Source organism: Diorhabda sublineata, chromosome 3 (assembly GCF_026230105.1).
Source record: "Diorhabda sublineata isolate icDioSubl1.1 chromosome 3, icDioSubl1.1, whole genome shotgun sequence".
NCBI lineage: Eukaryota > Metazoa > Arthropoda > Insecta > Coleoptera > Chrysomelidae > Diorhabda > Diorhabda sublineata.
The window spans coordinates 16,754,056-16,782,012 of NC_079476.1; the positions used below are offsets into that span (position 1 = coordinate 16,754,056).

The 27,957-nt window shown below is 31.0% G+C and overlaps 2 protein-coding genes across 3 annotated transcripts; one reads left to right on the forward strand and one right to left on the reverse strand.

Annotated features, from left to right (window-relative positions):
- Positions 1-1,186: 1,186 nt before the first annotated feature.
- On the reverse strand, positions 1,187-6,904 carry LOC130441835 (galactoside 2-alpha-L-fucosyltransferase Sec1-like). Its single transcript, XM_056775643.1, has one exon. The coding sequence runs from the start codon at positions 6,791-6,793 to the stop codon at positions 5,762-5,764; it is 1,032 nt and encodes a 343-aa protein (XP_056631621.1). The 5' UTR covers positions 6,794-6,904; the 3' UTR covers positions 1,187-5,761.
- Positions 6,905-7,325: 421 nt separating this feature from the next.
- On the forward strand, positions 7,326-27,745 carry LOC130441834 (exportin-7). Of its 2 annotated transcripts, none has more exons than XM_056775642.1 (14): positions 7,326-7,714; positions 8,154-8,561; positions 10,816-11,101; positions 11,199-11,605; positions 11,670-12,033; positions 12,092-12,407; positions 14,577-14,869; positions 17,882-18,041; positions 18,166-18,356; positions 21,327-21,538; positions 21,811-21,949; positions 24,755-24,832; positions 27,037-27,355; positions 27,418-27,745. In XM_056775642.1, the coding sequence occupies exons 1-14, from the start codon at positions 7,700-7,702 to the stop codon at positions 27,515-27,517; spliced, it is 3,288 nt and encodes a 1,095-aa protein (XP_056631620.1). In that variant the 5' UTR covers positions 7,326-7,699; the 3' UTR covers positions 27,518-27,745. The 2 variants fall into 2 exon arrangements, with proteins under 2 accessions (XP_056631620.1, XP_056631619.1); XM_056775641.1 differs by having other exon boundaries at positions 7,557-7,714; positions 21,811-21,973.
- The last annotated feature ends 212 nt before the right edge of the window (positions 27,746-27,957 follow it).

Here is a 27,957-nt window from a genome sequence, read left to right on the forward strand (position 1 = left end):
AAGAGTATAACGAACAAAATCAGTTATAAATTTAAAAAAAACTCAGATTCATATATATGTATATATTAAAAATAAGACTGTGATTTATCTATGGAAAAGTGGGCAATTGTAGAAGTGTAGAACAATGAATATAAAGAATAATATCATCACAAATTTTCTAAAATTAATTTGATTTAAACTGGAATGTAGCTAGATAGAGGACGATTTAGCAACGAAACTGTAGTTTCAATGAATTCTTCGAAGAAGTGGGAGGTCGATATTAAATTAATTTCTTTTTCAACTCGAATGTTAGAATAAATAAAACAGAAATGTCTACTGTGTCACAATATGTGAACAAAGGAATATTCACGATGTTTGATGAAAAACGTAACAAGCCAAGTTGTATGTTACAGCCTTCTGATTTTGTCTGTCAGTTTGAAACTGGAACTTAGAAATATATTTCATCTACTGAAATTAGGTGGTCAAATCGGTCAGATCAGCCATCTTTTAAGTCTACGCTTGTTACAGGAAAAGTTGAAAAAATATTTCTGTTAAGAAGTCAAAGAAATGAGATGTGTTAGAAAACTTCTCCAGTTTTGATTTGAACGTTGAGGTAAGTAAACAATATAACACACAACTTAAAAAAAACAAAACAGACTGGCTCATCCCGACAATGCACAGTGTGCCCAAAACGTTGGAAAAAATATATGTTAAAGTACATTTTATTGTAAAAAAATGATTTAGTTTATTGAAATATATTTAAAATAACGACAATTTATTATAATTTGTTTTTTTTTCATACAAATATTATAAACTGTCGTCGCTATCACCCGTTGTGAATTCAGTTGACGACGAGAACATATTTGATTCACAGATATTTCCTACATCATCAGGTTGCGTACAGTTTTTGAATCTCTGGTGATGATGATTTCCCTCGTTTCCGCGAAGTTAAAAGATATCAGAATTAATAATACGATTTCGAATACATTCCGGTGTTGAATGGAGGGGGATGTCGATAACAAATTAATTTCTTCAAAAACTCTAATGTTATAATAAATAAATCAGGAGTGACTACCGTGCCACAATACGTGAACAAAGAAATATTCAGAATGTTTGAAGAAAAACGTTACAAGCCGAATGGCATGTTACAAATTAAGTATCGAAGATATTAAAGAATTTCTGAATCTAAATATGGTACAGAAAGAGCTTGTATTTTAAATCTAAATAATACAAAAATAGATTATTCGGCATGTATATATTGCTTTAAGACTTCTAGGATGTATGTATGTAGATATTGGGGTACACTGCGATCTAAAAGGATCTATTGTGTCCCCCTTTCTTGCTGCAATACTGTTGAACCCAGTGTTTATAGATTACAGCTCCCAGCTGTAGTACTCTGGAGTTCCGTAATATTTAACACTTCGATAGAATGTGGATAGAGGCTTCGTGCAACAAAATCTACACGTCGCGTTATCTGCTAAGTCTAGCGTCTTCAGGTGTCTATTGAGGTGACAGTGCCCCGATAGGACTCCTGTTGGTATTCGTAGATTGTTTTTACTTCGTATTTGTTCTCTTTGGCTGTCTCAACACTTGCAGTTTGTCCAATAATTGGCTTTGCTCGTATCCACCTTCTTTTCCAATGCTTTTTCTATTGTTCAGGTCCTATAAAGGACTTGTCTACCCCCGCTTTAGCGAGCTTATCAGATATTTCATTTCCTTTCAATCCGGTGAGTCTCGGAATCCTTTGTAGGGTAACTTTATTTTTATTGCCCAGCTCGTTTAATTGTTCTAGATAATCCCAAACGAGTTTGGATTTGATGATATTGGAGCTTAGAGCTCTAAATGGCTGCTTGGCTATCGGACATCATGATGATCTCCTGTTTGTGTTAGTTCCTGTCTATATTAAATTTGGCACATTTTCAATTGCATAAATTTCTGCTTGAAAATGCTTGGTGAGTTGCTCATGCTTTCAGAGTGTTTGGTTCTAGGCTCGTACACTCCTATTCCAGTTCCATCTGCTGTTTTAGATCCGTTCGTATCCAATTTAATGGCATTTCTGTTAATTCATTGTATGATGTTTGGATCCCACTTACTTCTACAGCTTAAAATTGAGGTAAATGTTCTTTCCAAGATAAACTTTTTCGATGCATCATCCTGAGGCATGTCCCAGGCTGGTCATTACTTAGAGACGGCTTTTTTTGGCGATTCCATCTCTGAACATTCAAAGTCTTTTCTTTGTACCTTTTAGAGATTGTTTCTTGTGGAATTCAGACTAGTTCTAGTACTCCAAACCACTGCTCCATAAGTGATGATTGGTCTCACAATTACCGTGTACATCCATAGTAGGATCTTTGAGTTACAACCCCAATACCTCCCTGAGAAGTTTCTGCACATCATCAGGGCTTTTGTGGCTTTAGTGATTATCTCCTTTTCCTGTTCTAGTGTGAGTTCCAGATATTTTCAACAACCATGCATCAGTGACGAGTCATAAGACACCCGTTTGCGTATTGTACTGTCTGTGTTATAGGTGCAAAATAGAAAAAAAATATTTAAGAACATTTAGTAGATAAATCCATTGGTAATAAATATTATACATCGATTGAATAAAAATTAATACAGTGAGAACAATATAATGAATTATTTCAAATTAATTAATTTATCTTTTTTTCATGAAGAAAATGAAGAAATAAAATTTCTCAGTGTATTTCATATCAATATCTTATGTACACAGTAACTACAGATTGTGGTTGTTATCCCATGAGATAAATTTATTTGTACTTTTATGATAGTAATTTGTTTTTATGGATTGTAGACTCTTATTATGAAATTTGACAACCAGAGTGGTTTTATGTAATATTTTTTTAGTATTTCATGTTGACTTTGTCACAATGCTTAATCATGTTCAAATTAGGTTAATTTGAATTTGGACTTTCTCGTGGTATTAAATATATGCCGAAAATTAGGTACTACTAACATCGAATATATGATTAATTACAGGTGTACAAAGAAGTATTAAATTATTTAAAATAAATTCTCCTAAAAAATATAATTTCTTCCATAATGCACATTGTATGCAACATTATATACAATAGCTGTTTAAGATGCCAGTCAGGGTTCTCTAAGTCAAATCTCTCAAATTTTAAAATATATTGAAAAATTTTTCAATTAAGAAACTTACTTTCTTTTATACGTTGATCTAATCTAATTAAATCAAATGTCGAGTTATTTATAATAAAATCACGACAGACGATTTCTAGATAACATGATTTTATTGCAAGAATCACAGCAGCTTCCTGCTGTGAATTAATACAAACATTAATATTTTCATTTTATATAAATTAGTATAAAGAAAATTTGATACAGATATTATTTCTATAAATAATAGGGAATTACTACAGGTAACTTAAAGTTTAACTGACCTACAGGTTTTAATAAAGTAGTTTGTCTATTGTGTAACGTCTATTCTTATTATTTTTATTGTTAGATTTCAAGTAGTAATGTTTTTATTTTACTTTTATCAAATACATAATATATTTTTTTTTTGTTTTTAAGATTGTATGACACATTAAACGTTTTTGATAAAATATTATTCTCCTTAAGAATAAATCTACATTTTGAATTCAGATAAATCCGAATAAAAAAAATTTGTAGAAAAATAACATATTCCAACTAATATTTTTAATATAAATATTTATCAGTCAAAATATGAGCATATACCTGAGAATATTTAACAAAATCTATAAAATTCTACAAACTTTGGAAAACAAATTTTATTTTTTGGCACAATAGATTTCCAAACAGCCTTTAAGTTTTGAATGAATTAAAACCAAGTAGTAAATCATTTCATAATAAAAGTTTTGTTCATTCAAGAAGTGTCTAAATTAGACTTATACATAAACATTAGAAATAGCTATAAATAGTTGGGAAAATTTATTTTATTCAGAAACAATTACATGCCCTTATCCTAACATAGATAGAAATGCTGTGAAAAAAATTCGTAATTTTATAGAAATTGTTATTAGAAAGTTTTCAAGTTTTGAAACTTGGGAATAAAAATTATACAAGGTATTTCACAAATTAACCTTCGTTTTGCTTATTCATAATTACTTCGCATTTTATACAAAGATTTGAGGCTGCACCCTTAAGATTATACAAGAATTGAAACCTCAGAAAGCTGGTCAGAAGCTTGACTTCGTAAATCAGATTATTGAGGGTTTTCCAACATTTATCATGTTTCCCGTTACAGCTTATTTTTATCTTAATGGCAACGCCAACTAGCAAAATTGCCACTACCGGAGTGCAAGCAATCCAAAACACAAACAAAAGAAATCATTATAATCGCCTAAAGTGATCAGCGTAAAGAATCACAGACCTTTATTATTTTGAAGATGAAAGGAAACGCACAGTTACAGTAAATTCAGAACGACTTCTTCATGACTGAACTGCAAAACTTTAATGGTTATAACCATGACGGAGCAACAATAACGCGTACAATATATCTCATCAGGAGATCGCGAAATTTTTCCTGATAAATTGTTTTCCAGGAGAGGTGACATAAGTTGGTCTCCACACATTCCCGATTTAACTCCTATGGACTTTTTCCTATCCGTCATAAAATGACAGCCATCACGTATACTTGCCGAGCCGTCATAGTCAACTTTAGTGCTCAAATAAATTAATGCCGTGCGCGCAACGGTTTACATTTGGACGGTCTTATTTTTAAGAAATAAATTTTCAAGCAATGTATTTTCATAAATGAAAATTGTTTGAAAATGTGTTTCTTTCGTGACACCTTGTATTAGATTCTAATTATTATAAATTGAGAATGTCCCAAAGACGATCCTGTTCAACCAATGTAAGAGAGAAGAGATTATTGATTTCAAATTGCTGGACAGGTGCAAAACAGATTACGAAATGATTTACTGCTGGAAATTAAATATATAGATAAAACTGAAATAATTTACAAACTGTTAACCTTCGAATTAAAGATATTGAATGTGGAGGATAGAGATAAAGTCTGCTTTTGTAAACGAATTTTTTTTAAGAAATGCAAAACTATATACTATATATAAAATGCAAGACTATTAATGTAATTCAAAATAATTTGATAAATACCTATAACCATAAAACTGTTTTATTCAAAATCATATATGTAATACTTCTATATGGACAGTTTCTATAAGTGAAAGCTGGTCCGACTAAGAAGACAGAATAATAACGATTTTTCTATCATCCGAGGTTTCAGCTCAGTTCTGCGCATTCTCAAACATGCGCAGTATAGATAAAGTGTCTCGAACGAGAGAGAAAATTAATATTGGAGTATTACATATATATTCAAAATACTCGTGCTACTATAGCGCCCTCTTAACTCTATCTTCCATATTAAGTCAACAAGCTACACAGAGTGATTCATAAGTAACAAAGTTTTTTATAGATTACCTAGCTGAATATTTTCATATATATATAGTCCGCAAATTAACTTAACCAAGTTTTTAATAATTATTCGTAATAAAAAAGCTATTGGTCTACCGTATCTCTAAGAAATAAGTAAAATTTGAAAACATTAGTCCTGTCTATCATTGAGTTGAGAATTTCATTACTCAGGATTCACCCTGTATGTGCCAAGGGCAAATATATTCATCTGGATATTGTAAATTATTTTGTCGGTAGTTACAAACATATAAAAATAAACCTATAAAATAATAAAATTTCACAAGTTCTTGGTATAAAAATAAATATTTTATAGAAAATTTATCAGACTTGTGTTTTGGTTTTTGTCGATTTAGAGACTATGCCAGTTTTTCATGTATCTTCCAAGTTTGTGCGAGGAATACTCAGGATTAAGATCATAATAGACTGTTTCTCCTCCAGCTAAAAGAGCACCCCACATACCGTATGTTCCATAATCAAAGATCGTATGGTTGCAGGAAGCCAAAATTGTTAAATCTAAAGCAGGAGTAGAGCTGCCACCGTGATATTTTCCCACAACATAAGCATTCTTCTTGAATTTAAATTCTTTCCAACACCATTTGGGATCATCACTGACAATAATAAATATTGAATCTGGATATTTCTTTTCAAACATATCCATCGCCTTTAAAAAGAATTTTGAATCGACGGGTTCGGCATTATATTTTCTTTTTATATAACTGACATAATCAGTTCTTCTCACATGAACCCCTATAAATGTTTTTACTGATATATTTACACATTTAACGGCTGCTTGTAATATTCTATGACTTTTATCTAACAGACTTTTTTTAATACTAAACTCTTGAGTGATATCTTGGACCCAAGTTGATATTAGTTCAGGTGATGTGATGTACTTTGGCAGAATAATACTTTGGTTAGTGAAATGCCAGGCATCTAAGGTATTATTTGGAAAAGCTTTTGCAGAAGGAAGATAAAATAAATCTGTTTGAACTAGACAATGGCTAATTGTCTCAAATGTTGGCAGGGATAATTTATCGAATATAGTTTCCAATTTCAATTTAATGCACCGAGGTATATACGGTTCTAATCCAGTTTCTCTAGCGTAAGCCCAAACTGAGGCATATTCCCATATTTGATTGCCTAATCTACCGCCTTGCATTACAGTGATTATACCATATTGGGGACACTTTGCTCGATTAAATGATCTTTTTTTACGAATATTATTCAGACATAACGACTGTTCAAAATCCAAATAAGTCCTTATTATATTTGAGTCGGTATTCGTTTCAAATAAGGGAAAGATAAACAAATGAACACAAGATATTATACATAATGCTAAAATAATACCTTTAAATAGTAAATTGCGGTTGTTACTTAACATTTTTAGCTTGGTTATGAATCACTTATACTAACTAACTGTAAGCATTTTACTAGGTGATTACTACAAACATATAACAGACTGAAACTACTATTTACATTCCTTAACAGATGATAATTTATCGATTTTAATTTTAAATGATTTGCCTTGCGCTCTAACTGAAATCATATACGCAGACTCATAACTGAATTTCTGATAACATCAGAATTGATAAGAAATAATTAAAATTTAAATTAACCAAAAAAAATTACAGATACCATATTAAATGGAGTGGAGATGTAAGGAGAACCATCTCAATGTATAAAAAATGTCCGTTGAAAAGAAGCAAATTAAGGTGGCGCTTTAGTAGTAAGCGGAAAGGATAGTAAATAAAATTCTTTGAATCCTCTACCCTCCATACATATTATTATAGTACACTGCAATACTTATCAGTAATGTAAGTTGCGGAATAATTTATTTTTTTATAATTTTTTTTGTGTTGGTATCATAGCATTTTAAATAAACACAGAACGTCAAAGTACTCAGTTCATCTGTCAGTTTTGTCTCCCTTATACATATGACGTAATGAGCATTATTATTTTTTATTAAATAATAATAGAAATTAATTACGGCTTTTCGCATCTTACTCTATTCAAAATCTTTTAAAAATCCATGATTATTCAGAGATCTGTGAATATATTAATGTCGAAGGTTCCTTTTTCATTAGTGTTCTAATAAATTTTAAACTTACCGCTCTACCCTAGTTTTTCGGATAGAGGGCAACAACATGAAATTTGCGTTGTTTTTTGAGTGGAAGTTGAGTGTTGTGTGACTGAGGTGATAGGGATAAATTCCGGCTTCTTTGCAGAAGAGCTCTGGCATTAATTTTATTAAATATAATCTTGGAAAAACAAATGAACCCGGTGGAAAATGGCTGATGAACAGGTTTGTTAAACTGTCTTCTTTTTATAAATATCAACTTTACATACTAATTATACTCACGAATTTTCATTACCCTTGTTATATGTAACTTCGTATTACGGGATTTCTGACACCAAAAGGAATTAGATTAATTAAAAATATAGAAGCGTAGATTAGTACTATGATCATGTTTTTAAAAAAAGTCATGAACAAAATTGTTCATAGGCGTAGCTAAAGGGAACAATTACAGCTAACAAGAGGAAAGAAGCTTTGTTTAAAAACATTTTGGCTTATTACAAAAACTATTCATGATTACTTTATTCTAACAATATAGTTTAACCTAGAAATAAAATATTTGAATAGAATTGATTCTTTGAAATAAATTTAAGTAAAAAATGGATATTTTTTGTTTTAATGGATAATTCCTATCTTGTATATACTATTTTATTGTTTTGTATCCTAGGGAATAAGACAACTGGAACTTCTCTGTAAACAATTATATGAATCCCAAGATACATCTGTAAGAGCAGAAGCTGAAAAAACTTTGGTAGTATTTCAATCGGGTCCAGATGCTCTTACCAAATGCCAAGTTCTTCTCGATAGGGGTGATTCCTGTTATGCACAGCTTCTAGCAGCAACCACCCTAACCAAATTAGTGTCTCGAAGTGCGCAGGGGTTGAGTTTACAACAAAGAGTAGATATTAGAAATTATGTTTTAAATTATTTAGCAACAAGACCAAAACTGCCCAATTTTGTTCTCCAAGCCTTAGTTACGCTGTTTGCAAGGATCACCAAATTGGGATGGTTTGATTCACATAAAGATGAGTTTGTGTTTAGGAATGTTGTGTCTGATATTGGAAAATTTTTACAAGTAAGTAATTTTATTATTTCCTAAAAGCTGAAATTCAATCTTTTCATATTTTATTGCAAATATTGTAATCTATCAAAATTTTATTGGAAACTTTTAAGCAACAAGGAGAACTGAAATAAAAAAAATCTGTATATATATATATATATATATATATATATATATATATATATATAGTGCAACCTTAATATAATATACCCCAACATAACGTACCCTAATATAACGACCTCCTCCATTTAACAAAATCGTCGTAATCCCCTTGAATTGTCCTTAAGAGTCAATGTAAAATATACCTTTACATTACGAACATTTTCAACATATTAAGAAAAAGTATAAATACCTCTAATTAATGAATTTTGTCAACCCAAAACCTTTATAGAAAGCTTCCACCAATGTATATATAACTCTTAATCTCATAGTATGAGATTCGACATGCTTTTGTTTGCAAAACAATCATTGTTGTTTGATGTAAAGTAATGTAAACACTGCTAACAAGATAAGTACGTAATGTTGAGGGGAATAAAACTATTTTTTACCTCTTTACAACGAATTTTAGACCAACCTAACCTCAACATTACAAACCTCAGTTCAATGAATTACTTGATATAAAGAATATTTAATTGTTCCCTTCTGATTAGTTATATCGAGGTTGCATATATATATATATATATATATATATATATATATATATATATATATATATATATATATATATATATATATATATATATATATATATATTGTGATATTGAATAATAAACATTATTTAACTGTTTTCTTCATTCTTTATTGTTTATTAGATTGATTAACTAACAACTGTTGTCACAAATACTCTGAACCCATAGTAAATTACATTTTGTCTTTCATTTCACGTAATCTTGATATGGTAAAATTAGTTGATTTTTTTTAACTGTGTAAAACAAAATCATGAAGCATTTTCAAATATACTTTCAGATATAATTATACTTAAAAGTATTTCAATATTTAGAGGTGCAGCATCTGGATTTTTGTGGATTATCTAAAAGATCTTTTTGCCATGTTTACAAAGTTTTTTCCTTACAAAACATAATATATTTCAGCACTTTATACCTTGAAGGCCCATGGCTGAATATTTACAATTACAATTTACAAAATAAATATTTCAAAATTAAGCATATGTCTGTTTTATTTTTCTTTCTATACTCTTTACTAAACCTCAGTTTCTTCCAGTTAGTTATTCCCACTTCTCTCGAATTTGATGTCACCTCTCCCATTCATTTCTTTTTCCTTCTAATTCCCTCTCTTTCCATTAATGCTTTCTTGGACTTGTTATATATTAGTTTCAGTTCAACATTCATTTTTTTCTCCATTTTCACATTCCTAGGTATTTTTCAGAACACTTTCCTTTCTCACACTCCTATATTTATTAGACCTAATCATTGTATCTTTGAGGCTTTGGGTATTTCTTCATAATATTATTTAGGGATCCCATTTTTCTACAACCCTTTGCAATCTAATTTTATAATTCTTTAGTCTCATCATCCATATTCATTATCAGCAGCAGACTACTTTTTCAAAATGATATTCCTCATTTTCCATCCTGAAAGGTATGCTCTTCCCCCACCTTTTCCTTTGCCATTGCATTTACATATATTTAAACTTTGAGCCCAAATATTTTTTTTTCCTTTTCATAATATTGTCTATGTTAATGTGTTCGTGAAATGATTTTCTTTCTTAAGGACCATTTAAGTTGTTTTATTTCATATACTTTATTAATTAACTCTAATTTTAGCAGTACATATGTCCATAAAACTAAATTCGCACTTGCATATGAATTCAAAACAGCGTCAATATACAATAAGGCGCTAACAATCTGCACATGCTAAAATGTGATGTTTCTGATGTTAGATTAAACTGTATACCTGTACAAAACATAGCTGTAAATTAAAAGTGATTATATTGAACAAACTGTTTCTACTACTACACCAACACTCAAAATTACACTGTCTGGTCCTTCGAGCCGGAATGTTCAAGATGAGTGTTACTAACAAATCCAAAAGTTTCCACTTAGACAGTGATTATTTAAATTTTCACTGTTTTATATTGAACTCATATAAATAAAATGTGTTTCTACACATTTGTCAATATCAGATAAATCTCATTTATATATGCAAATTTAAATAATTATGAAAATAAATAAATAAATAGAAGCATTTTAAATATCATATCAAATTGATTTGTTATGGACACCATTTAGTAATAATCGTAATGTTTTTAGGGTTCCGTGGAACATTGTATGATAGGTGTTCAACTACTATCCCAACTCACTTGTGAAATGAACCAAATTTCTGAAGTTGAAGCTAACAGGTCACTAACTAAACATCGTAAAATTGCTTCTTCATTTAGGGATACTCAACTGTTTGAAATTTTTCGCCTTTCTTGTACTTTATTAGGAAACGCCAGAGAAAATTGCAAGAATTTGAATTTCAACGATGAAAGCCAACATGGTTTGATGACGCAGCTCTTAAGGTTGGCTCAGAACTGTCTCACTTTTGATTTTATAGGTATGTTTATTCTCATAATTAAAAAAAATATTGTCGGAGCAAAGTTGATTTGTATTAGTAACTCATAAAAAATTGTATTTAATTTTTGTTGTTCTAGGTACGTCTACTGACGAATCCTCTGATGATCTGTGCACTGTTCAAATACCTACCAGCTGGAGACCGGCGTTTCTGGATTTTACAACTCTTAAATTATTTTTCGATCTATACCATTCACTACCAAACACCCTTTCATCTTTAGCTTTATCATGTCTAGTTCAAATAGCTTCTGTGAGGCGTTCCCTATTTAGCAATACAGAAAGAGCAAAGTTCTTGACACATTTGGTGAACGGGGTCAAACACATTTTACAGAATCCTCAAGGTTTAAGCGATCCCGCAAATTATCATGAATTTTGCAGACTTTTAGCTAGGCTTAAATCCAACTATCAACTTGGTGAGTTAGTTATGGTGGATAACTATCCAGAAGCAATTCAACTGATAGCTAAATTTACCGTGCAAAGTTTACAGGTAAGCATGTATTATTTGTATGTCATTATGAAACACGATCATAATATGTTATTCAATTACTTAGATGTGGCAGTTCGCCCCCAACAGTGTCCATTATTTGTTGAGCCTGTGGCAGCGTATGGTAGCTTCAGTTCCCTACGTTAAGGCAACGGAACCTCATTTATTGGAAACGTACACTCCTGAAGTAACAAATGCTTACATCACTTCTCGTCTTGAATCAGTAACTGTAGTGGTACGTGAAGGACTCGAGGATCCTTTAGACGATCTGGGAATGGTACAGCAGCAATTGGAACAGCTATCGGTGATAGGACGATGCGAATATCAAAAAACATGCATGCTTTTAGTACAGTTATTCGATCAGGCTGTGAGAAGTTATTCGGAGCTATTGGGTAATCCTAGTCAAGGAATGGAGATAACCATTCAAGAAGGTGATTAGCTTTTATTAATTATACCAACGATTTATTTTTCGCTTTTGATTCTTTTTAGGTCAGTTAACCTGGTTGGTTTATGTAATAAGTTCGGCAATAGGTGGTAGGGTATCGTTTAATAGTAACGAAGAACATGATACAATGGACGGTGAATTAGTGTGTAGAGTGCTGCAATTAATGAATTTAACGGACTCCAGATTAGTGCAAGGTGGTTGTGAAAAACTAGAAATGGCTATGTTGAGTTTCTTCGAAGCATTTAGGAAGATATACGTTGGTGACCAGGTGCAGAAGAATTCCAAAGTGTATAGGAGGCTTTCGGAAGCTTTGGGACTAAACGATGAAGCCACCGTTCTTAGTGTTTTCATTAGAAAAATGTAAGTTGTTAGATTTAGATTAAACATAGTATGTTACATCAACGACTCCTCCATCCAGTATCTTTGCTAGCTTCAAGAAGTTGGATCTTCACTCCTACAAGTTTCCTGTTTAAAACATTGTGTCTTATAAGTGAGGTAAATTTTCATCGGTTATGAAAACAGTGAGCCACTAAATGTTTTTAGATGCTCTCAATTAAAAAACTTTGTCTCCCGTCTGAATATAAAAATTTATATTTCCTCATCAACTGATGTGATAGGACCATTTTTATAATTTCTGATTATTCCATCAATGGGTTCAGTAAATTCTCCCTCTGAAATACTAGCTACTTAACTAAGGAATTGAAATGCACAATGTTTTTCAATCACATTATTTTTTTCTTTTCTTTAACCAACGCTACGGTCCTTTGAGTACAAGGCCTTCTCAGCAATCGACTGCCAACCTTTTCTGTCCTGAGCATGGTGCCTCCTACGTCGAATCCCTAACTGGTTCAGGTCCGCCTCAACGTCCTCCAATCAGCGAAGGCGTGGTCTTCCTTTTAGTTGCCGTCCTCCAGGAACTCCAAACATGGCTCTGCGCTGGTATCGATCAGAATGCATCCTCTCCATATGTTCCAGGCGCGCCCCCAGGGTAAACGACTGGCAAATTTACCATCTTTGCATCCCAGTGGGTAGCTGGTCAAAATGTCTTTCTAATATCCCACAGAAGTTATCTTTCTCCCATTCATATTTGCTCTCTTGTATACTGACACAAGAGAGAAATTATAGAATTTACCTCGAACACAGGCCGCGCAAATTGTTTTATTTATTGTCGCTATCTGTAGGTTATATCTTTTTCCGCGCCTATGTCTTCGTCCTCTATTATTCTGCTTTTTTCTACGAGGTGGGCTGTAGGTACTACACTCAAACCCATAGGTGCTTGCCTTATCTATCTTAAAAACTATGATTGATTTTCAATAAATAAAAGTTGTTTACTTCTGTGTATTCGAATAATTCCTTAATATCAATAAGGAATTGGGAACATTCAGCTGACAATTCGGAAATTAAATTTTTCCTATTGACTGATTTTGCAACACTCTGATTTGAATATACTTACAATATTAACACACTTATAACTATACATCTTTTTTTATATTCTTACATAGTTTTTTATGGTTTGATCTATCCTGACATAGAACTGAAAAAAATTAATAGAATACTTCAACACTACAAAGCAAAAATCGGTGTAACCTATTCAAAAGCCCAAAATGAATTAAAGCTGACACAAATTGGTCTACTCCACATGTTGTATACATAACATAACTCAGGCTGAAGGGTTTAAAACAGCTTTTGAATTTTAGATTGGGAATACTCATTTTTTTTTCTTTGAATAGTTTGACTACCTGATTTATGATTAGTTTTTGAGAACTGCATTAAAAGTAATTGCTTCAGAATAGCAGATTCACAACATTGCTTTTGTCTGGAAATTTGTTCAATTATGCACAATATGCTATTTACTCAAGATATATGGAAATATTTAAAAAAATATGTTAAATATACATTTTGCATATTTGGGTTCCATTACTTTCAGAAACAACTTTTGTGGTGATTCAATCCTGTGAGATTCTGTCAAAATAATTCTCTTTCTCTTAAAACATTTTCATGTGCCACAGAAAGGTTCTGGGCTAGTAAAAGGCTATTTTGATACTTTTCTGGCAAGTATGTTTACCTTGATTTCCAAAAGACCTAAAAACCAAATCAAAAAAACTTTATAACAATGACCTGGGAGCTCAATGTTTTGAAAGCGGATCAGTATGTCACATTTCTGATACATTCTTCCCACCATCCTCAGCTATTCTTATCATCTACAACTTATAATTGTATTATTCATACATCACTTTCTGAGTGCTTCTCTGATAGGCACATATCATGTGTTGACAAAGTTACTGAATGTATCCCGAAAGGTGTATATGACCTTTTGAGGAGTTGATAATGAAGCAATTTCTATATGTAGATCGAACCATTTTGTAAGTATCTGACATTGATTCAATCTCCATATTCTCCATTTTTAAGTAATAGTTCGTTGGGATACCTAAGAATACTAATTAATAGCCATTTTAAATTTATTAATTATATAATCTATGCATTATCGATTTTTAAGAAATTCTAATTTTTTTATGTTCTATTTTCTAGTATTACTAACTTGAAATACTGGGGACGGAGTGAACAAATAATAAGCAAAACGTTGATACTACTCAACGATCTTTCTGTGGGTTACAGTTGTGTTAGGAAGCTTGTTAAGTTAGACGAAGTTCAGTTTATGTTGAACAATCACACTAGCGAACATTTTCCTTTCCTTGGTAATTCAGTAGCGGTAACGGAAATGCGCTGTAGATCAATGTTTTATACATCTCTGGGTAGGCTGCTTATGGTCGATTTGGGAGAGGATGAAGATCGATTTCATACATTCATGTTACCTTTAACAGGTAAGTACATATTCTCAATTAAAAGTTGAATATAATTTTGAAGATATTCATATGAAAATCTATATTAATAAGAAATAGCTATACAAATTTTCTTGGTGAATTTTTAAAGTTATTTTTATAATTCAGTTCAGTAAAACAAATGGTTGTAGCAGTGAGTGTGTTGAGTTAGCTTTTAAGAAAATTTAATACTAAAAACAATTCGAATTAGAAAAATAACCACAAACAGTGAGTAGAAATTGTAAATTTCGAATTTCATTATTTTTAATAAACCTGATTCTTCATACATTTGGTTTATGTCCAGTGGGTCCTAGAGCTTCTTTACAAGGTAGCGAAGGAGAGAAAAGTGAGAAAAAAATGACTTTGTTTCCTCTTAAGACACCTCCAAGATTATTTTGCTTTTCTTTCCTAGGCTCGGTAAAGTGAAAGCTATTCAGTAATTATTTTATTAATTTTTGAATTTTTAATTAAGTTTGAGATGCTTGGATAATAAAGTATAGAACTGAAAGTAACAAAACAATTTAAGTCAGAAAAACTGCCCAAATAGTAAGGTAGAAATGGAATTAAAAAATTTGAATTTCATTATTTTGAAATTTTTTAACAAATCTGATTTTTCATACATTTGGTTTATGTTCAGTGTGTCCTAGAGCATCCCTACAAGGTAGGGAAGGACAGAAAAGTGAGAAAAAATGACTTTGTTTCCTCTAAAGACACCTATTTTGCTTTTCTTTCCCAGGTTTAGTAAAGTAAAAGCTAATAATTTTTGAACTTGAAATTAATGTTTTGGATAATAAAATATAAAACTAAAAGTGACTAAACAATTTGAATAAGAAAAATATCCCCAAACTTGGAGTAAAAATTGAAAATTTCGAATTTTTTAAACATTTATTTAATTAACTGAACTGAGAAAATCATACACCTCCACTAAAAGAGAGTCACAACTTGAAAAAAAACCATTTTGACAAAAAAGCTTTTGAAGAATTTCTGAAAATTACTTGATGAATATTTTTTGTTTTATTCTCAAAATTTGTTATTTACGTGGTTAAATTTGTAAAATTGATTTTTATAATTTTGAATGGTGTTGCAGGTTGAGGACTCAAAATAAAACTGTTCAAGAGTTTTTTAAAATGCCAAAGTTTCAATCTTTTATTTGATCTTTATCAAGGCTTCAACATTCGAGTTACCTATGTGCCATATATGTTGTTGATAGTTTTGAAAAATCTAAGCGAAGATGTTAATTTTTATGGAATCTTTGTTTCTCTGTATTTTTTGGTTTAAAAAATGAAAGGGTCCAAAGGGACTCTTTAAGACTCTTTTAACTCTTTAGAAAATGAAAAAATCAAAAAATATATAAACCACAAAAATCAATTAAAATTCCTATTTCTAAATTATTACAAGGCATTATAAAATTTAGAAATCTGGTTATTTTCTAGCTTTAGGATTGTACAATTTGCTCGAAAATATGTTTGAAATTAGCTTTGAATTTAAAAAAAAAAGACCAGAAAAGAAGATTTATTCATCACAGCTCTTATTCAGTTCACCAAGACTTCAGAAATCTCTCTTTTAGGTAGCTTAGTTAAGAATTAGCACTCTTTTCTTTTTATATAACTCGAACACTGTGGAAAACCGGGGAAATTTAATTCTTGCACTTCTGAACAAGGCTAAGAACTCTACTAATTGAATTCCGTTCTAAAATGGTCCTACTTGTGCGAATGTCAAAGATCGGGAGCATACAAATAATATCAAATAGAATAGAATTTGTTTTGGTTGTCTACCTCACAGGAAAATAATCAAATTTTTATATACAGTAAGACCCCGCCTAAGATTTTCTAGTTTCTTCCTCTAACCCCATTATTTACATGTTAAGATAGCCTAGTTTCGCACTACACTCTACTTCGTTGGAACGTATCCTACGCGTTAAGCGTTATGCGGGGTCTTACTGTATTCAAATAGAAACATTTTTTTCCTTGATTCTAATTGCGTTTCTATATACCTGCATCAAAGTACTAGGAATCGGTTTCTTTTTTCAACATAACCATACTTGCTTAAATTCTTCATATCTGTAGGATCTTTTAAAATAAAGTATGGTATGATTTTCTTGTGTTAATTTTATAACCTTTACTCCTGATATCTTTAAAAATTGAAATCCTGCAGTACCAATGCATTTAATCAAAGGAATAAAAATCAAGTTAACAGATCTCATTGACATGGTAGGGTCCTTTTTTTTACGCGGTGCTTATTATTTTTGCATATTAATTGGGTATGTATATAGGACCACATCTTAAAACTTTTTGATTGCAGAGTGAACAGAACCCCATTCGTTCTGGCTATGCTCTTTTATCAAATATTTAGGGGTAATTGAATATATTTCAGTGTACTTAGTCGAAGCATAAATATACATAGATATTAAAAAATTGTTTTTTTTTTATTATATTACCCGAAATAAAACAAAGTGTAGTCTATCAATATTATCTTTTTTTTTTCTTTCTATAAATTCAAGTAAATATGAATATATCCCATCAGCTTACCATATTCTTCATATTTACTTTTTAATTGTAATATAATACAGTTCCTTTAGGTGTGGAAAGTACTGCTTGCAGGTCATAGACCTAAACAATATATTAGGATTTGCCTTCGTTTTTTTGAAGTCCTTTTTCTTTCCTTGATAATTATTTTTTTTCTAAATACAATAGATATTCCACTTTTAATTTTTCCTTATGTTGTCCTATAGAATTTTCATAGCTGTTACATAGTCCACATTTATCTTTTTTACGTATAAAAAAACACATTTTGTATAAGACTGGCACAACTGAAAATGTAACTGCTTTGTTGGTCACAAAATTAATTTTATGCGAAAAAAATTTGAAAGAAACAGTCACAATTCCCCGTATACTTAACTAAGTTATTGCATTTTTTGAGTTTTGACTCTTTTTTTTAGCGGGGGTGATTATGATTTTCATTTCTTATTATTTGTTTGTAGCTTTGAAAATATTTATATTAAATCTGTATTTTTAGCATCATTTGAAAGTATAGGAACGCTATTAGCATCAGCGGACTCTCCATTATTTGCATCGGATGAAGCCAAAAAAGCTCTTATAGGCCTAGCTAGAGATTTGCGGGGATTAGCTTTCTCGTTTAATACCAAAACTTCCTACATGATGCTCTTCGATTGGATGTATCCTTATTATAAAAAATTATACAATGTGTGTTGAATAAGCTTCAAGTGTTAAGTATTATTTTTTTAATCTGAATCGTGACATATCCTTCCTTAACATATAAATATATATATATCTTCAAAGTTATCCCAATTATACGCCGATTTTACTCAGAGCTATTGAATTATGGTATCATGATCCACAAGTAACTACTCCTGTTTTAAAGCTGTTTGCTGAATTAGTACAAAATAGATCACAAAGGTTGCAGTTTGATGTTTCATCTCCGAATGGTATATTATTATTTAGGGAAGCTAGTAAAATTATTTGTAATTATGGTGAGTACGATTTCGAGGATATTAATTTGCTTTTCTAACTAATTATCTGTTTCATTTAGAAGGTTTCGATATATATTAGCTTAGATTGAACATATAATAATTTCTTAAACCAAGACGATACTTAATTACATCCAAAAGGGAATCTAGTGCCGAAATGAGATCACTGATGAAGTAGGAAATTTATGAGAAACTGAAAAGAGAGTAAGAGTGTATAAACTGTACAGGAAAGAAAAAAGTCACCAGAATGAAGAAAACCGTGATATATATATATATATATATATATATATATATATATATATATATATAAAGATAAGATGGAAAAAGTAGAATTAGATCACATAAACATGTCATTAAAAAATTAGGAATGTCTAATAAATAATATAATACGTTAAGAAAAAGTCGCATCTATAAAATGAAGAAAAACAAAGATCTAATCCACTACAATAAAGTGATGAATTTCACAGCTAAGATTTTTTCAGAAATAAACAAATTAAACATATATAACTAGGGTTCACGCCAGCATGGCGACATAGCGACAATTGTCGCCAAATCATCAAGAAATGTCGCCAAAATCATACACATCGACGACAAATTTGTCGCCCAAAATATTTTTAAAAAAACCTATGTTTTATATTTACTGTGCTGTTTTTGCATAAAAGAATTTATATATGCCGTAAAAATATGTATAAAAGAGTGTGTAGCATGCATATGTTAATTTTTTTACTTTTGTCTACCACGTTATATTTTTGGACCACTAAATCATAACTTAGGTGGTCCTTTTGGACCACTAAATTTTCATTGCTGGTGTGAACCCTATATATAATACATAGACAGACTTGAAAATTAAAGGAATCAACTCAGAATTGGATAGAAAAAGAGATGCATAATCATAATTTGGAATTCTGACTGTCACAATCGTCAATATTACCAAATAGTCAACAACAATTCGTCAGTAACAGTTTTAGTCATAAAAATGAGCTAAGACTTTGATAAAATCTTGTTCCTAGAATTGCTTCAACGCAATCATACCTAACGGAACGCACCTACATGGTAAATTAAAAAGGAAGTAACATATTTTGAAGAAGTAATGAGTAAACTGAGAAATGTATTCAATAAGAGCTGACAAAAAACTCGACATTTGTTTTTGACAGTAACACCAATCGAGGCTCCTTTCTCAATCACTGTCTCCATGTTGTGGTCCTTAGATTTGTTTCTGGATCTCCCCTGATGTCTCCTGCAGTCAGATTTTGCTTTGTTATGTAATTTTGGGGACAATCTCGTTAATAGATAAGAGTTGAGAACTTTGAATAGGTCAGAGTTGTGTGAAACTTCCTACTGTGGATGTAGGAATTGACAAAGATCTCACCATTTGTTTTTGCCAGCAACTCCAATCGAATCGCTTTTTCAAGAGAATCCATTCTCATTCTCTGCCTCCATAATGTTGTCCTTAGATGTGTTTGTGGATCGTCCCTGAGATCTTTTACAATCAGCTTTGGAGTGTAGGAGTTGACAAAAAGCTCGTTATTTATTTCTGTAAGCAATACCAATTAAGACGCTGCTTTTGAGGATTCTTTTTCACTCACAGCCTCCTTGATGTTGTACTTAGATGTGTTGAGAGCTTTGAATGGTTCAGAGTTAAATGAATATCAAATATTTTAGTTTTGAATAAGAAATACTTACTTATTGGCTACTACCAATTGAGGCGCTTCTCCTTTTTTACTCACTGGTTTTCTCCAGGGTCTTCTGAAATGATTGGGTTGATTTGTAAGTTTGGATTGTTTTCAGTCTAATATTCTCAGAGCTGAAAGCTTTGAATGGCAGATGCGATGAGTTCAAATTTGAGAGTCTGATGTTATAATTTCGAATGTTTTCCTCTGATTTTGCTTTATACTTTTCGATGGTATTTAATCTCAGCATTTATTTAATGCACTAGCACACTGGAAAAGGAAATGTAAGAACATGGGCATTCCACTAATCGATTCCACACTATATACCCTGTGTTTTGCAGATGACCAAATAATCTTGGCACAGGACTACAAAGACTTAGAATATATGACAAGAAAGCTAGTAGAGGAATACAGGAAATGGGGTCTAGAAGTAAATTTTAGTAAAACGGAATATATGTGTATTGGAGAAGAACAGCAAAATTTAATACTTGAAGAAACACAACAAAAAATAACTCATTGTACAAAATACAAATACCTAGGCATGATCATCACTAATGATGGAAGATTAGATGAAGCGATAGCACAAAGAAATAACCAAGGAAGACAAGCAATAAGACAACTAAATAGTGTATTGTGGGACAAACAAATATCCAAGGAAAACAAACATTGAATATACAATAGCATAATAAAAAGTATAACAACATATAGTAGCGAAGTCTGGACTCTAAAAGAACAGTCAAAATGCTTGAAGCCACAGAAATGGATTATTGGAGACGCACGGCAGGAATATCAAGACTGGAAAAAATAAGAAACGACAGAATCAGGGAGATCATGAAGGTGCAACACACGATTACGGAAGACATTAGGGTGAATCAGTTAAGATGGTACGGACATGTCCAAAGAATACCTGAAGACCACATACCCAAACAAATTTTAAATTGGGCACCACAAGGAAGAAGAAAGAGAGGAAGACCAAGATTAAGTTGGAAAGAAGGTATCGAGAAGGATATTCGAGAGAGAGGATTGGAAGAAGATCTTTGGGAAGATCGAGAAAAATGGAAACTGGGAATCGGAAGACGGCGAAGAACGTTTTAACCCGATTAATACTAATTAATACTAATGTCTAATTAATCTAATCTAATTAATACTAATTAGACAAAGTGAAATTATTGTACAATAATCGTCAATTTTGTGATCCTATAATTTGGTTAATAATGCAATTTGTAAGGTGAAAAGTGAAGTTTTCTAAAAAAAATTTTCAAAATCAATATAATGAATCATTCGATAAAATTAATATTTTTAGGTAGTAGAATATTGAATGTAGAAGTACCAAAAGAACAAACGTATCCATTGAAGTTGAAAGGTATATCAATATGTTTTTCGATGCTCAAAGCTGCCCTATGTGGAAGTTACGTCAACTTCGGAGTATTTAGATTATATGGCGATGAAGCCTTAGATAACGCCTTAAATATTTTTGTAAAATTGTTGCTGTCAATTTCTCAATCAGATTTATTGGTGAGTGTACAATACAAAACTATATGTGCTCAGTTAAAAGTCAATATAAGGGTTGTTCTAAACTTCTATATATTTTTTAAATAGATAATGAGTTATGTATTAGTTTAATATAATTCCAGTTGGCGTATGACATCAGTTTTAAAATTTTTATGTGGGCATTCTGTATATTTTTCCCACTGTTTTAAATAAATATTTATAAAAGAGGTTTACTGTAAAAGTATTTGCTTTTATTTCGAAAAACTACAATAGATTTAATAATAACAATTTTTTAGGATTATCCCAAGCTTTCTCAAACATATTATGTTCTACTAGAGTGCCTGGCTCAAGATCACATGAGTTTCCTATCGACGCTGGAACCTCAAGTTTTCCTGTATATTTTATCGTCGATTTCGGAAGGACTTACTGCCTTAGGTGGGCACCTAAATCATTTTACAGGTCCGTGCAGCTCAGAGATGCAGCAAAAGGCAAAAAGCATACGACCTAAATAGATAAAAACATAAATATGCAACCGCAAATCAAAAAATTTTAGTTTTGATTGGGTGCATTTGTTAAATGTTGGGTTCTAAAACAAGATCTTCGACAAAAGTGCTAAAAGTTTGTTATATTTAGTACAATCTTCTTTCCTTATTACGAATTTCTTGAAAATGATAATTTGATATAACAATATCAGTTCCTGTATTTATGAGCTTTTAGCAACTTTCAAAAAAATTTCTTATCATTTTTTATTGTTGGCATGGTAGATTTTTGCATGTTATGCATCAAATTTGATGAACTTACAACTAGTTTGCATTATACCAAACATAAATTACACAGTAGCCAATACTGACTGTTTTCAGTACTCTCTTTGGCAATAAAATAGGGTATCGGTGTTGTAAATCAAATTTTTCGACAACTAAACAGCGAAGAATTATTAGTGTTTTGGTCTATTAACATAAAACCGCCATTTACAGTATTTTGGAAACATTACTGTAAATGTTCATGTTTCTGAACAATTAACATCACAAATCCATATTTTACATGGATTCTTTTCCATTAGAATTTTCAACTCAATCTTCAGCAATAAACTAGGATGTCAGCATAAAAAAATCTGATTTCTTGAGGCACAATTGTAAAAGTATTTTTGGTGTAGTTCATTATTCTGTAGATTTATTAGCTATAGTTCACTAGAACATCGAAATACCACTAATTTTCTACTTCTTCTTCGTTAATATACTGGGATGGCAGCTTTAAATAACAAATTTCTTGTCTTACAATTATGACGGTTGAAGAAATATTAGCATTTTGGTGTAGTGCAGAGTTTAGTGTCAAACGATTTCTTTAATTCAACATTGTCCAGTCTGAACTTCATCATCATCATCATATAGCTCCCAGGTACCTATTGATGTATCAGCAGCTGTGGTAAAACGATGAGTTTGCTATCCTTATGCGTCGTTTTGTAAGTTTAGCTTAAGTTTGTTGACGAGGGCTTTCCATTTTCTTCAGTTTTCGGTGTTTCCATGGTGTAAGACCTATCCCAATACTAGATTTTAATATTTAATTAGCTTTAATATGCTTAAGCATCCAACTATCACTACTAAAGAAATATTAGACTTTTGTAAATCAATAATCTGCAGTTTTTGAACAAACTTTCTTCTTCGTCCAAGATAGGGAAGCAGAGAAAAGTGGACAAAATGACTTTGTTTCTTCTAAAGATACCTCCAAGATCCTTTTTCTTTTCTTACCAAAGCTCGATCTAATGAAAGCTAATCTGGTCATTTTTGAACTTAGATTTAAATTTTGTGATGCTCGATTAATAAAATATAAAACTAAAAGTAACAAAACTATCATTAAAGTACTGACGAGTTCGTTGGCTTTTGATATATCTTCAATTACTTCTGTAGTATCTCCACATGCTGATGAACAATAATCTGCAAGCATTGCTTTAAGTAAGAAATGTCCTGATGGAATTGTTACTCACTGAAAGCTCCATACTAGGAGGAAAAATGACGTTCTGTATCAAATTTAGTGGCATTTTATTGTTTGTTTCAGTTTTTTTAAATCAACGTTGGCAAGTCTGAACCTATTGGAGCGTTATTCAAAATATTGCAATTCGTCAATTACACCCACCTATTAACCTAACCAAATTGAAATTTCCTTAACTTTTATTTGTGAGAATAATTATTCTACAAAATTTAGTTTACTGCAGTTTTCTCGAACGTCCATTTTCAATTAGAGTTTTCTGTTTCACCTTCAGGAATAAACTGGAATGTCAGCCTTAAAAATAAATTTTTTTAACGCCCAAAGCAGTAAGTACAGAAATATTAACATTAACAAATAACTATTCTACAATTTGTTCTTTATTACAACTTGAAAACTGGAGGAAAAGTGACATTTCGGATCCAGTTTGGTGGCATATTGTTCCTTCTGAAGATATTCCCAAGCTTTTTACCTCTCCAAAGCATGTCGAAGTTTTTTTTTGAATACTCAAGAATTAGCGATTTCACTGTTGAACGGTTTCAACTCTTATGGGTTTAATTTTAAAAAATATCAATGTATAATACTCCATACAGAAGTCGAACTATATCGATTTTTTGTTTAAAACAATCATGGTTCATATATTTTGGAACATGAAATAACTTCATTTTGTATACTATAAAATCCAAAATTGAGAAAATTGGAAAATGTTGTTTCTCAAGTATGCTGCTGTGTCTAAATCTCTGACTGTACCAACAACTAACTTCATATTTAATTATATATATAAAATTGGAAAATATCTACGAGCTAAGATTATAAAAAAAAGATATATGATGTGGTTGGGGTACTAATCTGAATAAATAAATATTTCACATGCGCTACTATATGTTTGAGTGATTTATTTTGAATACACTGTTTACTATCATTGAAATATTTACAATTATACTGCTTGGTCCTTCGAGCCGTATATATCTCTATTAAAGGCTAGAAGGACCAGACGGTAGGGTATTAGAGTGATTTGTGTGATGATGTTTCAAGTCCTTTATCAGACAGATAAAAATTCTGTATTTTTTAATATTTTATGTTTAATTCTCAATTTTTTTTGCATTAGAACCTATTAATTGGACAGAGAGCTTTATTTATAAATTATCTTGTATGTTAAGCTTTTTATATATATTTTCTGTTAATTTTTTTAAATGCTTGAAAATGTCATGCTTTCTTATATATTTATATTTTATATATATATATATTCAAAATTTTTAGACACTATGGTTTGTACAGGATGCTGTGCAACGTTGGATCATATAGTAACCTATTTATTCAAGCAATTAACGCAAAAAGGTGAGTAATTGTAATTAGTATTCTACTCCACGTGTCTTACAAACATGCATTCTCATCTTTTTGTACTATTAGCTATCTAGAAATATAAAATTACTACTTTCTAACATATAAATCATTAGTTGTATCTCTTTGAAGCGAAGATAATGGAAAAGACCGAATTCTTATGCAAAATCGTAGCCAACTGTGTAAAAATTAATGAACAGTCAAGGAGATACTAATAATATTCGTACAAAAATAATTGGACAACACGAAAGTCTAAATGAAGGTTATGATACTTGTTACAAATTTTATCAATAGATTATACTCTTATAACTCATTTAAGTTGGAGTTTCTGGAACTATTGATGATGTTCACACACGGTTTGGTATTTCCAACCTTCCATAGCTTATTGGTTGATATCCGGCTCGAATGATAAAAGAATGTATTGTGAGTGTTGGTATAGTTGTTGTAAATGACGTGTTTATTATATTTCATTAAGCTGTTTACACTACACTACACTACACGAACACTTACAATTATAGAGTCTGATGTGCGTTTTGATAACCAATTTATCGTTTTCGGAGATTGAAGGTGTGGATATCACCAACTGTTCCATAAATTCCAATTTAATTATTATATTTCATTAACGGGAATTTTGTATTATTCATAAATTTGATAGTTAGAAATGACACAATCATTTTCGTTGTTCAAACCACTTCAAATGCTGTTTGTAGCTTATTTATAACAATTGTAAAGGAACTGAACTCTTGTTATCATTCATAAAACAACCAATAGAGGTCATATTCCACAAAAATTGATGCAAATAATAAGGCGAATACGAGAACAAGGTCAGTCTTTAAGAGTAGATTAGAGATGAGGAAATTTAGAATCAAAAATAACAGTTAGTTTTATTTCAAATTGAAAAAACAACCTGGCTGTATACTGCTATACTACTAATTTAAACAACATGAAGTGAATTGACACTTTTATCGATATCTCGACATCTCCGGTGACTTTCAATTCAGGATGAACTGAATACATAAACGGTTAAGTTAAGTGGTCCTATCCAATAAATATTTGATAAAATTTCATCGAAATTCGAATCAAATATTTTTTCAAATACTTGTACTATTCCTCAGTTTTATTTTGAAAATAATAATTTATATGTAATAAATAGGCTATAGAAAAGGACCAGAAAAAAATTCTCTTCAATTACAAATTATCTCTGGATATGCTTAAAATCTCTTTTTGTTCGAGATTTTTCCATATTTCAATAAGTACAAGAATTAGCGAGACTCAGAAATACAATATAGGTATAGAAAATTTATTTTATTCATTGGGTTTCAGCAGGCCTTTGACACAGTTAACAGAAAAGAGCTAAGTAATGCTTTGAAAAACATGAAAATTCCACCAAAGTTAATAAATCAATAGAAGTGGCCATAAAAAACAAAAGCGTGGGAGTAAGAACACAATAGGCTGACACAAAAAAATTTATAATAACTAAACGGGCATGACAAAGCAGCAGAAAGGAAGGCAACAAGAAATAAAGTGAGTCAAGGGATATAGTAACGAAGAATAAAAATGTTGAAAGAATTCAAAGAAATGTGTTGAAAAAATCATGTTAAGAAGAAGAAGCGTAGCAAGAAAAGAGAAGAAAAAATTGAAATAAATGAGTACCTAAGTGTAATAATATTAATTAACGATGAACATAGAACAGAAGAAATAATAGAAAAGATACAAGCAGCGATTAGAGCACTTGTGGCATATATAAAAATAATGAAAAGCAAGGAAATAAAAAGGAAAATAAATGAAATATAAAAAAGACCCATTATAATTTATGCTGCAGAGATAATGAGTATGATAAAAAATGTATTAAAGATAATAGCAAGAGTAAAAGAGTTGTTGGGAGATTTATGGAGAGCTCGATCGGAAGTTGGTAAGAATAATGGTAGAGTTGAAGGTAAATAGTGCAAAAAGAAGCCTGAGGACGATTTGGTTGGAGGAGGTGACGATGAATTTAAAAAAAAATTGGGGTGAGAAACTGGAAACATACGGCTATAGAAAGGGCTGATGAATAAAATGAAGATGTAAGAAGATGAGGACTGAGCCAGCCACAAAAGGGCTATTCATATACATAAGGGCATCGTGCTATTTTTTATATAAATCCCTTTAATAAATAGTCCTTATTGATATTCAAGTATGATTATAACGTTGCGTTTTTACAGTGTATCCAGGTAAAGAACAACGCGTTGGAATGACTGCGAATAGTGACATGTTTTTGAAAGTACTTGAAATGCATCCGGAGATTCTACAACAAATATTGAGCACCGTATTGAACGTAATAATGTTCGAAGATTGTAGGAACCAGTGGTCGATGTCGCGACCTCTTCTAGGGCTTATTTTACTAAACGAAGAATATTTCAATCAAATGAGGGAGAGTATTATCAGAAGTCAACCTCCAGATAAGCAAGCGGCGATGGCGCAATGGTTTGAAAATCTCATGGATGGAATAGAAAGAAATTTACTAACTAAAAACAGAGATAGGTGAGTTAAAAAGAAAAATCGTTTTTTTAAATTTAAATTAATTTATTATATTTTTTTTTTAGGTTTACGCAGAATTTGTCGATGTTCAGAAGAGATATAAACGACTCTTTGAAAGGGCCCAATGTAAATACTTCTTCAGTCAATGATATGATGACTTCATAGTGACTTAAAAGAGTAGCTCCTTAATTTGTGAGGTTATGTGCCGTTGTATGTATTGTGAAATATCGTTACTTTTAAGTACACTTTGCATTTATTTCATTTGAAAATCTGAGATATCTAATAGCGAAATTTTTTTGTTATTGGTTACGAGTGCGATGCAAATAGTTGATGACTGAGTTTTTTATATAAGTTATTGAGTAACGAGAAGAAATAAATAAATGCATTGACTTATCTAATCATTTCTCTAATACCTAATATCATAATTTACATTGTTTAATTTGGACATAATGTATCATGTAAATGATAGTAGTAGGGTTGTAACTTACTTTTATAGCTATTCTGAAATATTCAGTATGTTAACAACACTCCAGAATATTCGATAACTATGTATTCGTATAGGCAAAAAGTAAAAGATCAAGTATGAATATCTAACCTCTTTACAT